At 48.8% G+C, this 14416-nt stretch overlaps 1 protein-coding gene across 2 annotated transcripts; it reads left to right on the forward strand.

Moving 5' to 3' along the window:
• The first annotated feature begins 368 nt into the window (after positions 1-368).
• Zscan25 (zinc finger and SCAN domain containing 25) lies at positions 369-12358 on the forward strand. 2 transcript variants are annotated; one of them, XM_021163508.3, is made up of 6 exons: positions 369-466; positions 3179-3580; positions 6245-6443; positions 7223-7314; positions 8396-8519; positions 10441-12358. In XM_021163508.3, exons 2-6 carry the CDS (start codon positions 3197-3199, stop codon positions 11268-11270), a joined length of 1629 nt encoding a protein of 542 aa, XP_021019167.1. In that variant the 5' UTR covers positions 369-466; positions 3179-3196; the 3' UTR covers positions 11271-12358. The 2 variants fall into 2 exon arrangements, with proteins under 2 accessions (XP_021019167.1, XP_021019166.1); XM_021163507.3 differs by having other exon boundaries at positions 388-466; positions 3152-3580; positions 10441-12357.
• Positions 12359-14416: the final 2058 nt, after the last annotated feature.

Here is a 14416-nt window from a genome sequence, read left to right on the forward strand (position 1 = left end):
GACACACACTAAATAAACCTAGACAAATGTTAAAATATTTATGTTTATACACATAGACTAATCCATCTCTCAGACTAGGGCAGAAAAACTTTTTGTAGAGACTCATTAAAAAAAAAAATATATATATATATATATGGAAGTGCAATAGAGCCAGGAGATGGGAACCTGAAGTGGCCATGACCGACCATAGAGACATACCTCCTTCTCGGACCTCCGAGCGTCCTAGAGAGGAACCGGACGCCAGCCCTTTCCATAGGGCACCTGCTTGACAGCATCCGCCACCCACTTCCGGTCCGCGCAGGCCTGGGCAGGTGCTAAGCGCGCAGTCAAGGCCGCGGGCGGGCAGGCCGGGTCGGGGCGGGTCGGGGCGGGGCGGGTCGGGGCGGGGCTGGACGGAGCAAGCTGCAGCTCGGCGGGGCAGCAGCGGACCAGGGGTCGTAGGCTCCACGCACAGCGGTGATCTCAGGTAAGATCCATGCGGGTCGCGGTCGGGCCAGGCTAGGGGCCTAAGGTAGGGTGTCCAGGAACCGCAGGAAGACCTTGACCCTGGGACTCCGAAAAGGGACGCTAAGCGTTTTTAGACGCAGATGCAAGACAGCGATGGGAAGAATAGCCACGCGGCGCCTTCTGTCTGCCAGAGGCCTGGAAGATCCACGGGGGCCGCTTGCCCCAGGGCACCGGCGGACCGAGCTAGACAGTAGCTGGGACGTTCGAGAAAGCTGGATGCATTAGAAAGATGAGTGCTAGAGGTGGAAAGATGAGGAATCGGCTTCACAGGCGGACAGAGAAATACCATATGTGACATAAGGACGTGGCCTGCTGCACGCAAGTTGCGCTAATGGGCACAGTGCCTTACTGCTTTGGGCTTGGGGCCTGTTTTGCCAGCCTGCCTGCCCCGGAAGTAAACAAGACTGATTTTTTTTTTTTTTTTTTCGGTCTGCATTGCAGCCTCTTTTTCCTCGGGTGTTACGTTTGCTTCTCACCTGTCATTCTTTCCTCCCTTTCTCTTTCCTCCCTCCATCCTCTTCTGCTCTCCCTCTCTTCCAGTTTCGTCGTACCCAGGTTGGCTTGGATCTCGCCATCCTCCTGCCTTGGCCTCTCAGGCCACTAACGACAGGCCTGTTAAATCTTTTTTTCTAGACAGGTTTTCACTATGTATCTCTGACTGCCCTGGAACTCACAATGTAGAGCAGGTTGGCTTCAAACCCATAGAGATCGGCCTGCCTCTTATTCCCAATGTTGAAATTAAAGGTGTGCACCAGTACACCCAACTTTTTCTTTCGTCCTTTTTTTGGATATGTGTGTGTGTGCGTGTGTGTATGTGTACGTACATGTGTATAGCTGAGTATAGTGGCCCACAACTTTTTTTTTTTTTTTAAAGATTTGTTTATTTACTATATATAAGTACACTGTAGCTGTCTTTAGACATGCCAGAAGAGGGCATCAGATCTCATTACAGATGGTTGTGAGCCACCATGTGGCTGCTGGGATTTGAACTCAGGACCTCTGGAAGAGCAGTCAGTGCTCTTATCTGCTGAGCCATCTCTTCATCATATTTTTATTTTTATGTGATGAGTTTTTTTTTTTTTTTTTTTCTCTCACTGCATGTATGTCTCTGTGTACCATATGCCTGGAGTCCAGAAGATGCAACCGATTTTCTGGAACTGGAGTTACAGACAGTTGTGAACCCACCATGTGTGTGCTGGGAAGTGAACCTGGGTCCTCTGCAAGGACAGCAAATGCTCTTTAATTGCTGAGCTGTCTCTCCAGCCTCATCTTTCTTTTTAGACCCCAATGTTTTGGGAGGGAGTCAGCTATAGCTGCCTGCATATTCTTTCTGTCTCTGTTTTCCCTATGGGCTTGGGGCCTGTTTTGACAGCATGCCTGCCCTGGCACTGATTTTACGAGACTGATTTTACGGTTTGCATGGCCGCCTCTTTTTCCTCGAGTGTAATATTTACTTCCTACCTGCCATTCCTTCTTCCCGTTCTCCTCCCTCCACCCTCTTTTCCTCTCCAGTTCTTCCAGCTTCCAGTGTCTGGCAGTTTTGTACATGCACATGCTAGGTCTTGAGTATATATGCCCTAACTCCCCTCTCACACCCCTCCAAGGGACACTCAAACATCTCCTCCCATTTTCACGACCTCTTTTTTTCTTGGTCTGAGGGCTGATTTTACTGGTTGATCCTGTGTGGGTCTTGTGTTCATGGCCGTGGCTGCAGTCAGTTCACAAGTGCCATGGCTGTGCCGTGTCAAGAAGACAGCATTTCACTGAACTCTTTTCGCCATCTTTTGACTCCTGGGTTCTTTCTGTCCCCGCTTCCGCTATGTTTCCTGAGCCTTTGCTTTGTGTGGGGTGTTGATAACAGATGTCCTGTTCAGGGCTGAGCTCTCAACGGCCACTCATTCGCAGCACTTTGACCCGTTTTGAGTCTCTGCCTTAGCTGCAAGTAGACAGAGGCTTCCCTGGCCAAGGCTGAGAGCAGCACCAATCTACAGGTGTAGACATAAATATTTAGAAGTTGGTTTGACATCATGTCTGTTTTAGAAATACCGCAGTAGTAGGTTCTCCCTTAGGCTCATAATCTCCCTGGCTACGGGCTTTTGAGCAGGTTTACAATCCCAGGTATGAAATTCCCTCCGTGGGCGTGTCTTGTCTGTCAGGCCGTTCATTACGGGAGCACACAAGTGTCACTGCTGGGAAATACCCAAAAGTGATGGCTTTTCTCCTCCAGTGGCCTGTGTAGTGCCTTCCAGCACTATGAAAACCAGCTAACATGGAGGAAATACCAGGTCAACTCCAGCTTGATTTTTTTTTTTTTTTTTTTTTTTTCTTCTGTGTCCAAATGTGTTGTGTCTTCTGCAGGGTTTTACCATCTCGTTACGATGGGCAATCAAGAGCAGTGCAGTAACCCGTACGGCATGGCATTCAGACTGAGGACACTGTTGTCATAGTCAAGCCATTAGGGTATTTGTTGGTTTTAACCTTAAAAATTTGTCTTGATTTTGTCTGCTCTACTGTCACCACCCTGACTGATCTAAGCCCAAGCCAGTTGATAGGGTTTTCATGATAGATGTCAGAATTCTGAGACAGTCACTGGTGTAGACCCGGAAATGGATGGGCTGACCTTCTGTGCATCTTCTCTTCTCAGACTGGTCACCCTTGTTGTCATCCTCAGCCTTGTCGGAGCTTGAAGATGCTGAAAGAGCGTCTGGAGATGGCAGGAGATCCTCAGCAACAGATGGGTGCTCCAGTGGTCAAACTGGAGAAGGAGCTGCCGTGGGGCAGGGGAGGGGAGGACTCGAGTCCCGAGGCATTTCGGTTGAGGTTTCGGCAGTTCCGCTACCAAGAGGCTGCTGGTCCCCAGGAAGCCCTCAGGGAGCTCCAAGAGCTCTGTCGGCGGTGGCTGAGGCCCGAGCTGCACACCAAAGAGCAGATCCTGGAGCTGCTGGTGCTGGAGCAGTTCCTTACCATCCTGCCCCGAGAGTTCTACACCTGGATCCGGGAACACAGCCCAGACAGCGGCAAGGCTCTGGTGGCCATGGTGGAGGAGCTGATGGGGAGCACGGAGGCCAAGGCGGTGGGTGAGAAGAGGGTGTCCAGGCCTTCCTCGGTTGGTGTGGGAATCAGAGATGAAGAGGTTAAGAAAGTGGTGGGAATAGATGAGACATGGGACCTCCTCCATTGTCCCCCAGTTCCCAGAGGTCTTTTCCTGGAGAGTAGCTGCATTTTAGCAAGAAGATTCAGGAGTTGAGGAGATGGCTCAGTGGGTAAGCACTTCCTGTATAAGCATGAGGCTGTGGGATTAAATCTCCAGGACCTATAGACAGGGCACATGAGGTAGCATGCACCTGTGATCCCAGCAGTGAGACCAGCGGCAGAGAGAGAAGAGCCCCGGAAGCTTGGCCAGGGAGCCAGGCATACTCAGCAGTGTGGTCACCATAAGGTGGAAGATGAGAACCAACACTGGAAGTTGTCCTCTGGCTTCCTCACGTGCTCAGTGGCACATGTGTCTGTACTCACATGCACACACACCTGCATAAACACACACACACACACTCATACCCATCATATACACACTTAAGTTATTAAACAAAAGAAAGCCATCTCTAGGAACGATATCTCTGGGCAGCAAAGCCTGATACTGTGGTTTGGGCGTTGGGGACCTGGAGTGCGCTGCAAATCCAGTGAAGGCAGTCGTGCTTGTCTCCAGGCCCCCCTATAAGCGCTGCAGGCCCTTGGGGAAGAGGCTAATAAGTGCGTGCTTCTGCCAGAGGCAGCTGGGAGTCAGGCGCAACCCGGCTGTTCCTTACCCTTAGGGACCTCTACTTAGGCAGAAGCAGTGTGTGGCTTCAGCGGTTGCAGAAAGGAGTTGAGGAGCAGAGTGGGGTGTATCAAAGACATGTATTTTTAGGGCTGGGGAGCTAGTTCTGTGGGTGAGACACATGAGAACAACTAGAGTTTGGTTTCCCAGTCCCTGTGTAAACACCCGGGTGGGTGCGTGGCCCATCTGTAATCCCAGCACTCCGGAGGCGGAGTTGGCATCCACTGAGGGAGCTGCCTAGACAGCCGGGTGAAGTCAGCAAGTTAGAAATTCCAGGACAGGCCTTGCCTAAATATACAAGGTGCAGACTGATAGGGAACACACTGGCTTCACCCATTGTGTGCAACATGTGCATGCATGTGCACCCACGCGGATGTGAACATGCACGCAGCATGCATAGGTAGCACAGACACGCCCAACGCGCACATACAAAAAACGCGCACAGCCAGGCAGGCGGTGGCGGCGCACGCCTTTAATCCCAACACTTGGGAGGCAGAGGCAGGCAGATTTCTGAGTTCGAGGCCAGCCTGGTCTACACAGTGAGTTCCAGGACAGCCAGAGCTACACAGAGAAACCCTGTCTCGAAAAAACAAAAACAAACAAACAGACATTCTAATTTTTTTTTTAAAGCTACAAAATGGTGGCGCCTTTAATCTCAGCGTTTAGGAGTTTGTAAAGGCAGATGATATCTGAGTTAGAGGCCAGCATGGTCTACAGACTGAGTTTTGGAACAGCCAGGACTACACAGAGACAAGATTTGTCTCTTAACAAAGAAAAAAAAATCTTTTTAATTTTTTAAAAAATATGATGTGTATGGATGTTTTGCCTGTATGTAGATCTGTGTAGCATGTGTATACAGTGCCTCTGGAGTCCAGAGCCCCTGGAACTGGAGTTATAGGTAGTTATTAACTGCCACCTGGGTGCTGGGAATTGAGCCAGGGACCTCTGAAAGAGCAACCACTTAACCACTGAGCCGTCACTTTAGCCCTTAAATATGAAAGTGGCTGCAAAGTTCCGCTTTCTGTGGAGCAGCCGTTTCTCATTAGCTAGTTCATCGTTTTGGGGTTGGTGGCTTTTACTTTGGGCTTCTGTAACTGAAGTTGTTTTCCAGCAGTGAGTCTTGCTAAAGAACCCTGGGATACTGCTCACTGGACTTGGAGATGTCGAGGCCGGTGGAGGGATGCTTGTCCCATGGCATGGACTGGTACAAAAGTTGCTCAGGGCCTTGTAAAGAGAGAGATTAGCGGGCTGGAGAGATGGCTCAGGGGTTAAGAGCTCTGACTGCTCTTCCAGAGGTCCTGAGTTCAATTCCCAGCAACCACATGGTGGCTCACAACCATCTGTAGTAGGATCTAATGCCCTCTTCTGGTGTGTCTGAAGACTGCTACTGTGTACTCATATATATATATATATATATATATATACACTATATACACTATATATACACTGTGTACATATGCTATATGTACACAGTAGCAGTCTATATATATATAAAATAAATACATCTTCAAAAAACGAGAGAGAGAGAGCTTAGCGTTTCCTGAGATAAGCAGCTTTTCCTTCTTCTATGCTCCCTCCCTTTCTCTCCCTGTCTTCCTTTTTCTATCCTTTTTTTTGAAAGGGGATCTACTATTGTAGTCCTGCTTGACCCGTAGCTCACTAATTAGGTCAGGCTGGTTTTGAACTCCGAAAGATCCTGCTGCCCCTACTGAGTGCTAGGATTACAGGCTTGGACCACCACACTGGGTTTATGTGGCACTGGGCTGGAACCCAGGGCTCCAGGGCTTCATGCATGCTAGGCAAGCACTCTACCAACTGAGTCCCACCCCCAGCCTTGCTTTCTTTTCAGTTTTCATTCAGCTCTCTTTTTAATAGTCTCCAGCAGGTCTCATTCTAATTGGTATGGGGAATTCTCCTTAGGTTCCATGCCATGGCCAGTCAGAGCAGCTGGTCACAGCCCTTGGAGGATCGTGGCAATCAGGCATCCACCTGGGGCCGGTAGAAGTCAAACCTGAGTGGGGGATACCCCAGGGGGAAGGAGTTCAAAGCCTAGGCCCAAGCACCACAGAACAGCTGAGCCAGGGCCCTGGAGATGGGACACAGGCCTTCCAGGAGCAAGGTAAGACCCCGAGAATGAAGATGTGGGTCTCTTCCACCCACCATTCAAAAACTCACTGCTGGGCTAAGTAGTTATGGGCAAGATGCGACCAATTCTGAGTTTTCTGGGCTACCTCCTCTGCCCCAGTAGAAAGCAGATGGAGGTTTTTTTTTGTTTGTTTGTTTTTTTGTTATTTTTTTGTTATTGTTTTTTGTTTTGGTTTTTCGAGACAGGGTTTCTCTGTATAGCCCTGGCTGTCCTGGAACTCACTTTGTAGACCAGGCTGGCCTCGAACTCAGAAATCCACCTGCCTCGGCCTCCCGAGTGCTGTGATTAAAGGTGTGCGCTACCACGCCCGGCTATTTTTTTTTTTTTTCTTTTTTTTCTTACACCTTGACCAGTTTTCTGGGGTATGTCTAGAACCGTGTTCTATCATTTCTTCTTCCTTCTCACATCCTTCTAGAGCCTCTAGGCATTGTGTTGGTGATACGGGAGATTTATCTATTAAATGGGGAAACAAACCACACATACCTGTGAGAGAGAGAGAGAGAGAGAGAGAGAGAGAGAGAGAGAGAGGGAGGAAGAGAACTGTCCTCATGAGAGACTCAGGAGTGTGCCTAACTCTGAGGGGACAGGGCTGGGACAGTCTTAGGCAGAACTGACTGTGGGTCACTGTGGTACTGACGGTACTGACGTATTTCTCTGTGGTCTGTGGGTTCTGAGGTGGTATGTCTTGAGTGGGGTGCCTTTGAGCTGGCAGACAACTGCCCTGATCCCTCTGTGGGTTTTGTTTCTGCCAGCATTGCCCATTCTTCATGTGGGTCCAGGGCTTCCCTCTGTGAGTGCCAGAGACCAAGAGATGGCTGCTGGGTTCCTTGCAGCCACGTCCCAGGTGAGCTGACATACCTGTTTGGAGATTTTATTTATTTATTTTGGATTTGCATGTGTTCAGCCACTGCATGTGTGGGAGTCAGGGCAGCTCTGTGTGATTGTTTCTCTGCTTCTGCCTTGATGTGTGTTCTGGGGAATCGAGCCTGGATTGTCAGGCTCTACCTACAGCCTCAAGGTGGCGCTTGAGGGGATACACGAGCTTGAGGAGGGAGTGCAGGTGACATTTGGATGCTGAGGGGATGGGGGCTCTCAGAACCATAGTCACATGGTCTGAGCATGTCAGTCACCTGCGTTAAAGCTGTTGGGAGGCGGCAGTTGCGCTCCCAGCTCATCCAGGGTCCAGTTCCTTCTGTCTTTGCTTTGCCTGAGCCTCTCTTTGATGCTACTGGTAGACTATCCCACCTTGCTTTGAAAATGTATTTAGGGGCTGGAGAGATGGCTCAGCAGTTAAGAGCACTGACTGCTCTTCCAAAGGTCCTGAGTTCAAATCCCAGCAACCATATGGTGGCTCACAACCATCCGTAATGAGATCTGATGCCCTCTTCTGGTGTGTCTGAAGACAGCTACAGTGTACTTACATATAATAAATAAATCTTTAAAAAAAAAAAAGAAAATGTGTTTAATGTATGTGAGGTGAGGGGTATTTCACAGTGCTCTCGCAGAGGTCAGAGGACAGGTGGCTGGAGTTCTCTCCTTATACCATTTCGTTTCTAGGGATTGCACTGGGGTCATCTGGCTTAGCAGCAAGTAGTTTAGTACTTTAACCATTTAACTGAGCCATTTCACCAACCCTAGGATTCTTACTTTTTTCTTTTATTTTTATTTTTTATGTGTATGAATATTTTGCCTGCATTTAGGTATGTAGGTGTACCACATGTTTGCCTGGTGCACTCAAGTATCCAGACGATGGCATTGGATCCCCTGGAACTGGAGTTATAGGCAGTTATTAGCTGCCGTGTGTGTGTGTGTGTGTGTGTGTGTGTGTGTGTGTGATGGGAACTGAACATGGGTCCTCTACATGAGTGGTGAGCCATCTTTAGCTCCCAGGGCTCTTTCTTTACAGCAATCTCCTGTTGTTTCAGGGTCTGGGGCCATTTAAAGACATGACTTTGGGTTTTCCTGAGGAGGAATGGAGGCATGTAGCCCCAGCTCAGATTGACTGCTTTGGAGAATACGTGGACTCACAGGATTGTGGGGTCCTTCCAGGTAAGACTTTGCTGGCCAAGGTAAGGAAGAGGAGTTTGGTAGCTGCAGCTTAAGAGTCTTGCCCTAGCCATGGTGCTGCTGACAGAACAGGGTGGGCATGTGGAGTCTTGGAGAAGCTGGCTTGGTTTGTACATGGGCTAACAACAGGAAGTAGGATAGAGCAAGCAAACACAAGGCAGTGACTGGTGGTGACAGGCAGGTTGTTGATGCCAAGGCAGTGGCTGTGTGCCCATGGCTGAAGGGCATGGAGGGCTGCAGAGAAAGGAAGGAGCAGAAGAGGAGTGTGGATCTGGGCATCCCTGCATGCAGGCCCGAAGGAACAGCTTTGCTTTGGGACAGGGTGGGGGTGTGGGTGTGGGTGTGCTGGATGGGAGAATGCAGTGTGCCTGCACGTGTGTGGACAACTGTAGGTAGAGTGAGTGAGGGCTGTCTGATGATGTCAGAGGGTTAGTAGGGGATGATCTGGATAGAAATCACCAAGTTGCATTTGTGTGTGTGTGTGCTGTCTATGCACACACATATATGGCTACACACATCTGTGCTCCCACTCAGAAGAAAGAGGAGGGTATCGGGTGTTTCCCTTTGTCACTTGGCCTCATTCCTTTGAGGCAGGAGCTCTCTGACAGTCCTAGTGATCTTTCTGTCTCACCACCCACAGTGCTGGTGTTAAAGTCATGCGTGAGACCACACTAGGCTTGATCTGTGCATGCCGGGATCTGAACTCAGGTCTGGTGGTTGCTCAAGTGCTCTTAACCACTGAGCCATCTCTCCAGCCCCACTGAGTTAGATTTTGAAGGAAGTAAAAGTCTGAATTAGCAGGACATTCAGTGGGATGGTATTAAAATCTGTCATGCCATTCAGCATCAGGACAGGGAGTTGGTGAGAGTAAAGAAAGCTCAGCCTTGAGGGCTTATGGAAGTCAAAGGTGTTGAGGTTGTTAACTAAAGGAAAAGAAGAGGGGCCATTGATGGGACATACTAAGAAGCTGGGTATGATTATATAGGCCTCATTCAGGATTGCATGAGCCTGAGGCCAGCCTGGTTTACAGAGTGAGACTCTATTCCTAAAAGCCAAACCACCACCACCACTACCAAGATAAAGGGATGCATTTGGAGGCAAAGTCCTAGGACAACAAGTTCCTTAGGTGGTCACTGATAGAAAAGAGAGAAGCTGGTTTCAGACATGCTCTGCTAGCAGGACCACAGTGTCCCAGTGGGAGAGTGCACCTTTAGGTCTGGGTGGGGGCTGGCATTAAAGGAGCCATAGATAGCATGACAGAGCCTGAATACTAGTGAAGTGTAGGTCGTATCATAACCATGGGCAGCCTGAAGGTCCTGAGAGGAGAGATAGCAGCCAATAGGTCTTTCAGATCCCCAGAAAGAAGTCACTTTCTGTTTTATGAAGGTTTTGGGGATATGGTGGTAAGTTTATACTGTGCTTCCTAGCCTAACTTAGCCCACATGGCCTCTGACATACAGGAAGCCCTGTGTAACAATTCATGTGTAGTTTGGCTCTGCCTGCCTCCATGCCTGTAGAAGGAGGTAGGCTTGCTCACATCTGCAAGTGGGAGAGAATGGGGGGCTACAAGGTCAGACAGTGCTCTAGAGCGGTGGTCCTCAACTTGTGGGTTTGAAGTTGAGAATCAGATATCCTTCATATCAGATATTTATTTACATTATGATTTGTAACAGCAAAATTACAGTTATGAAGGATCAATGAAATAAGTTTGTGGCTAGGGGTCACCATACATTAGGAACTGGGTTAAAGGGCACAGCATTAGGAAGGTTGAGAACCACTGTCTTAGAGCTGGCAGAGAAACAGGTACAGAGAGCTGGGGTGGTGCCTGGTTTCTGGGCTTGAAGAGCAGCAATTCGAGGTGTGATGGGACATCACCATAGTGTTGACCTCCTTTGTCACACAGGTGCTGGGAGCAAGGAGAAGGAGGCTAAGCCCCAGCAGGAAGACCTGAAGAGAGCATTTGTTGGGTTGACTTCCGATGGCTTTGGAGAAGCTGCCATCCAGATTCCTGGACCAGGGGGCACCTGTGAGCAAGAGCCTGGGAGCTCTGGGACCAGTCTGCCTGGGCTTCCTGCTCCTCAGCATGGGGTCCCCCTGCCTGACACCCTCAACACCCACAATTCTTTCTGGAAGCCTTTCCAGTGCCCTGAGTGTGGAAAAGGCTTTAGTCGGAGCTCCAACCTTGTTAGGCACCAGCGGACCCATGAAGAAGAAAAATCCTTTGGCTGTGTGGAGTGTGGGAAAGGTTTCACCCTGAGGGAGTACCTCACCAAGCATCAGAGGACCCACCTGGGCAAGAGGCCCTATGTGTGTGGCGAGTGCTGGAAGACCTTCAGCCAGAGGCATCACCTGGAGGTGCACCAGCGTAGCCACACTGGGGAGAAGCCCTACAAGTGCTCAGACTGCTGGAAGGGCTTCAGCCGGAGGCAGCATCTGCTGGTGCATCGTAGGACCCACACGGGGGAAAAGCCCTACACCTGTGAGTGTGGCAAGAGTTTCAGCCGTAACGCCAACCTGGCAGTGCACAGGCGTGCCCATACTGGGGAGAAGCCCTATGGCTGCCAGGTGTGCGGCAAGCGCTTCAGCAAGGGGGAGCGACTGGTGCGACACCAGAGGATCCACACCGGTGAGAAGCCCTATCACTGCCCAGCCTGCGGCCGCAGCTTCAACCAGAGGTCTATCCTCAACCGTCATCAGAAGACCCAGCATCGCCAGGAGCCTCCGGTGCAGTGAGCCTACTAAGGGAACAGGTCTGCCATAGGAGCGACTTGTGTTGCATCGAGTGGTCTGGGCAGTGCTCAGTGAGGGACAGCAGAATGTGCTCAAGTAGGAGGAGGGCAGAGCCTGGAGTAGGTATGGGAAGCTGGCAGAGGTCCCACGGTTTCCCTCACCTCTTATAGGGAAACACTATCCTGAGCTTCAGGTTTTCTTATCCTTCTTCCCACAGTGGGGATGGGAACCCACCTCCTGAGCAAGTTTAGAGGAAAGGGCAGAATTTTATTTGAAATAGGCAGCTTGAAGCTTGTTTTCTTCTTTTTTTCCTCTCTCTCTCTCTCTCTCTCTCCCTCTCCCTCTCCCTCCCTCCCTCCCTCCCTCCCTCCTTTCCTCTCTCTCTCCCTTTTCCGTTTTTTTCTCCTTTTTTTGAGCTAAGGTCTCATATTATCTAAGCTTGTTTCAGACTACCTATGTAGCTGAAGATGATCTTGAACGCCTGATTCTCCTGTCTCCACCTTCCCAGTGCTGTGATTTCGGGACTGTGCCACCATGTCTGGTTTATGTTATGTTGGAGATGAAACCCAGGGTTTGTGCATGCTAGGTGAGGTACTCTACTGACTGAGGGATGTGCCCAGCCTTGAAGCTCTCCATGTCTGTGAGATCATTAGCCCAGGCCTGCCCTCCCTCCAGCTGTCTTTCATTTACAAATATTTATTAAACATCTACTGTGCTCCTGGCTCTCAGAATGCCTTGGGAATGGAACCAATGATACCGTGGAGTGTGTGAGCAAAGCTGGAGCAGAGTTTGTAAGTATCCCAAAGCACGTGTTGTTGCAAGTGCCACACCAGAACTTCTGCACACTCCTTCCTGTGCCAGCCTGTCCTGTGTGGGCCCTCATATACTCTCCACCTCAGGAGGGGGACTTCTGTCATACAGCCTTGTTTATGTCACTTTCTTGGCAGCCTTATTGTCATGGACTGGAACATTTTACTCTCATCTGTAAAGCCTTCCCATCTCATTATTCCTTGCACTAACCACAGCCACTAGGAAATTAATATTTTGCTACTGATCACTGAATAAACGTGAAAATATTTTAAGACAATTAGTAACTTTCCTGTAAATTCCTGGTGAATTAATCTGAAAGAGAAACTAATATTAATCCTCTATATTTAAGGGAATTTTAGTATATGTACTACCTCTGAGAGAAAGAGTGAGGTGGTGTGTGGGTGGGCACAGGCTCTTGAACCTATGGCCTAACTCATGTTATGGGAGTTTTATTCCCAGCTCTATTCCTTCCCCCACAAAAATGTTTATTTTGAGGCAAGGTCTTGATATTTTGCTCAGGCTGGCCTTGGAGTTGCGTTTTGGCCCACTCAGGCCTTGAACCCTCCTGCTCCATCATGTGGAGTGGCTGGAACTCCACATCTGCACCACCAGGCCTGGCTAACCTTTATTCTCATCTCATTCATCCTCTGTTTATTGAGATCTTACAGTGTGCTAGGAGCTCTGTAAACTTAAGGCAGATGAATCAGTGAATCAAACAGGGACTGTCCCTGGGCTTAGGGCTGGGAAGAAAGCTCAGTGGTTAAGAGAGTTTCTGTTCTTTTTTTTTTTTTTTTTTTTTTGAGTTTCTGTTCTTGAAGAGAGGACCCAGGTTAGGTTGTGGCAGCTCACACCAGGTTGTAATTGTACCTCCAGGCGATCTGACACACTCTTCTAGGCTTCTGTCTTCTGGCCCCTTTGGTTACCTTCACTCACATATACACAGACCTCTCATAAATATGAACATGAGTAAAAAAATGTTGCAGGCTGGAGAGTTCGGCCATTATGACTGGACATTGCTCTTGCAGAAGACCTGAGTTTGATTCCCTGCTCCCACACTGAGTGGCTCAAAACTTCTGTAACTCCAGCTCTAGGGGATCAGACACGCTCTTCTTTCCTCTGCACAGAAATGCATACCCAGGGAGAGACACGCGTACATGTAAATAACATTTTAAAGAAATCCCTGAGCTTGTAGGAGTCACATCTTAGTGAATGAACTTGATCTTCAGATTCCTCTAAGTCTGAGGGGTTTTCATTTGTTTGTTGTATTTTTAAGATAGGGTCTTACTATGTAGACCAGACTTGCCTCTACCTCAGAGATTTACCTGCCTTTACTCCCCAAGTGCTGGGATTAAGGGTGGGGTTTAAGCCCTGTCAGCTTCTTGACAGCATTTTAAACAGGTATCTTAATTTTCCTAGCCCTCACACACATGACCTTTGTGAGTTATATTTACCACCCATCTTACAATACTGAATTTGGACTCTTGTTATCTGAGACATTCAGGGACCTGAATACCAGCCATTCTAGTTTCATTTCTGTTGCTGTGCTCTAATGACTTGACCAGAAAACAAACAAACAAACACAAACAAATAAAACACCCTTAAGGGAAAAAGGACTTATTTTAGCGCATAGCTCCAGGTCATAGTCAGTTACTGTGGGGCAGTCACAGGAGGAGCTGGTCACAGTCAGTTTGGGTCTCAGCTCCATGATGAGTGGCTCACAACCACCTCTAACTGCAGCAGACCTGATGCCTACTCTTTATTAAGATTTGTAAAAATTGTGTGTGTGTTTGTGTATACATGTGTGCTCATGCATCCTATCAGGTACTCGCAAAGGCCATGTGTGTGAGGGCTAGGAAAATTAAGATACCTGTGTAAAATGCTGTTTACAGCATTAAAGACAGATTTCTTTAAAAATGATAATCTGGGGCTAAGAATGTGGCCCAGCAGGGAAAATGTTTGCTGTGCAGGCTTGGAGATTGGGGTTCAGACCACTAGCACCGTACATAAGAGTCCAATGGGCATGGCTGCTCTGCCTGTTATCCCAGTTTATGGGAGGTGGGAACTTAGGGTGGGTCTCCAGAGCAAGCTGCCTAGCCAGATTAAGATAGCTAGCTCTGGGTTTATCAAGAGATCCTCCTTGGTATGTAATGTGAATAGAGAGAGGAAGACATCCAATATCAACTTTGGGTCTCCACATGCACACAGGTAAAAGAACACCCAGATACCACAAACATATGCAAATAACCTACTGGAAGGAAAGGATTTTGCTGCTGTTAAATTATTTGAATTTTATTTTTACGTGTGTGTGTGTGTGTGTGTGTGTGTGTGTGTGTGCACCA

This window comes from Mus caroli, unplaced genomic scaffold (genome assembly GCF_978045245.1).
Source record: "Mus caroli unplaced genomic scaffold, Mus_caroli_1 scaffold_4, whole genome shotgun sequence".
Taxonomy (NCBI): Eukaryota; Metazoa; Chordata; class Mammalia; order Rodentia; family Muridae; genus Mus; species Mus caroli.

Excerpts from the sequence above, each read along its gene's own strand:
- Zscan25 (XM_021163508.3), top strand. The coding sequence starts at position 3,197 with ATGCTGAAAGAGCGTCTGGAGATGGCAGGAGATCCTCAGCAACAGATG. Across the intron at positions 6,444-7,222 it reads ACAGGCCTTCCAGGAGCAAG|CATTGCCCATTCTTCATGTG; the intron begins GTAAGACCCCGA and ends TGTTTCTGCCAG. Across the intron at positions 8,520-10,440 it reads GGATTGTGGGGTCCTTCCAG|GTGCTGGGAGCAAGGAGAAG; the intron begins GTAAGACTTTGC and ends TTTGTCACACAG.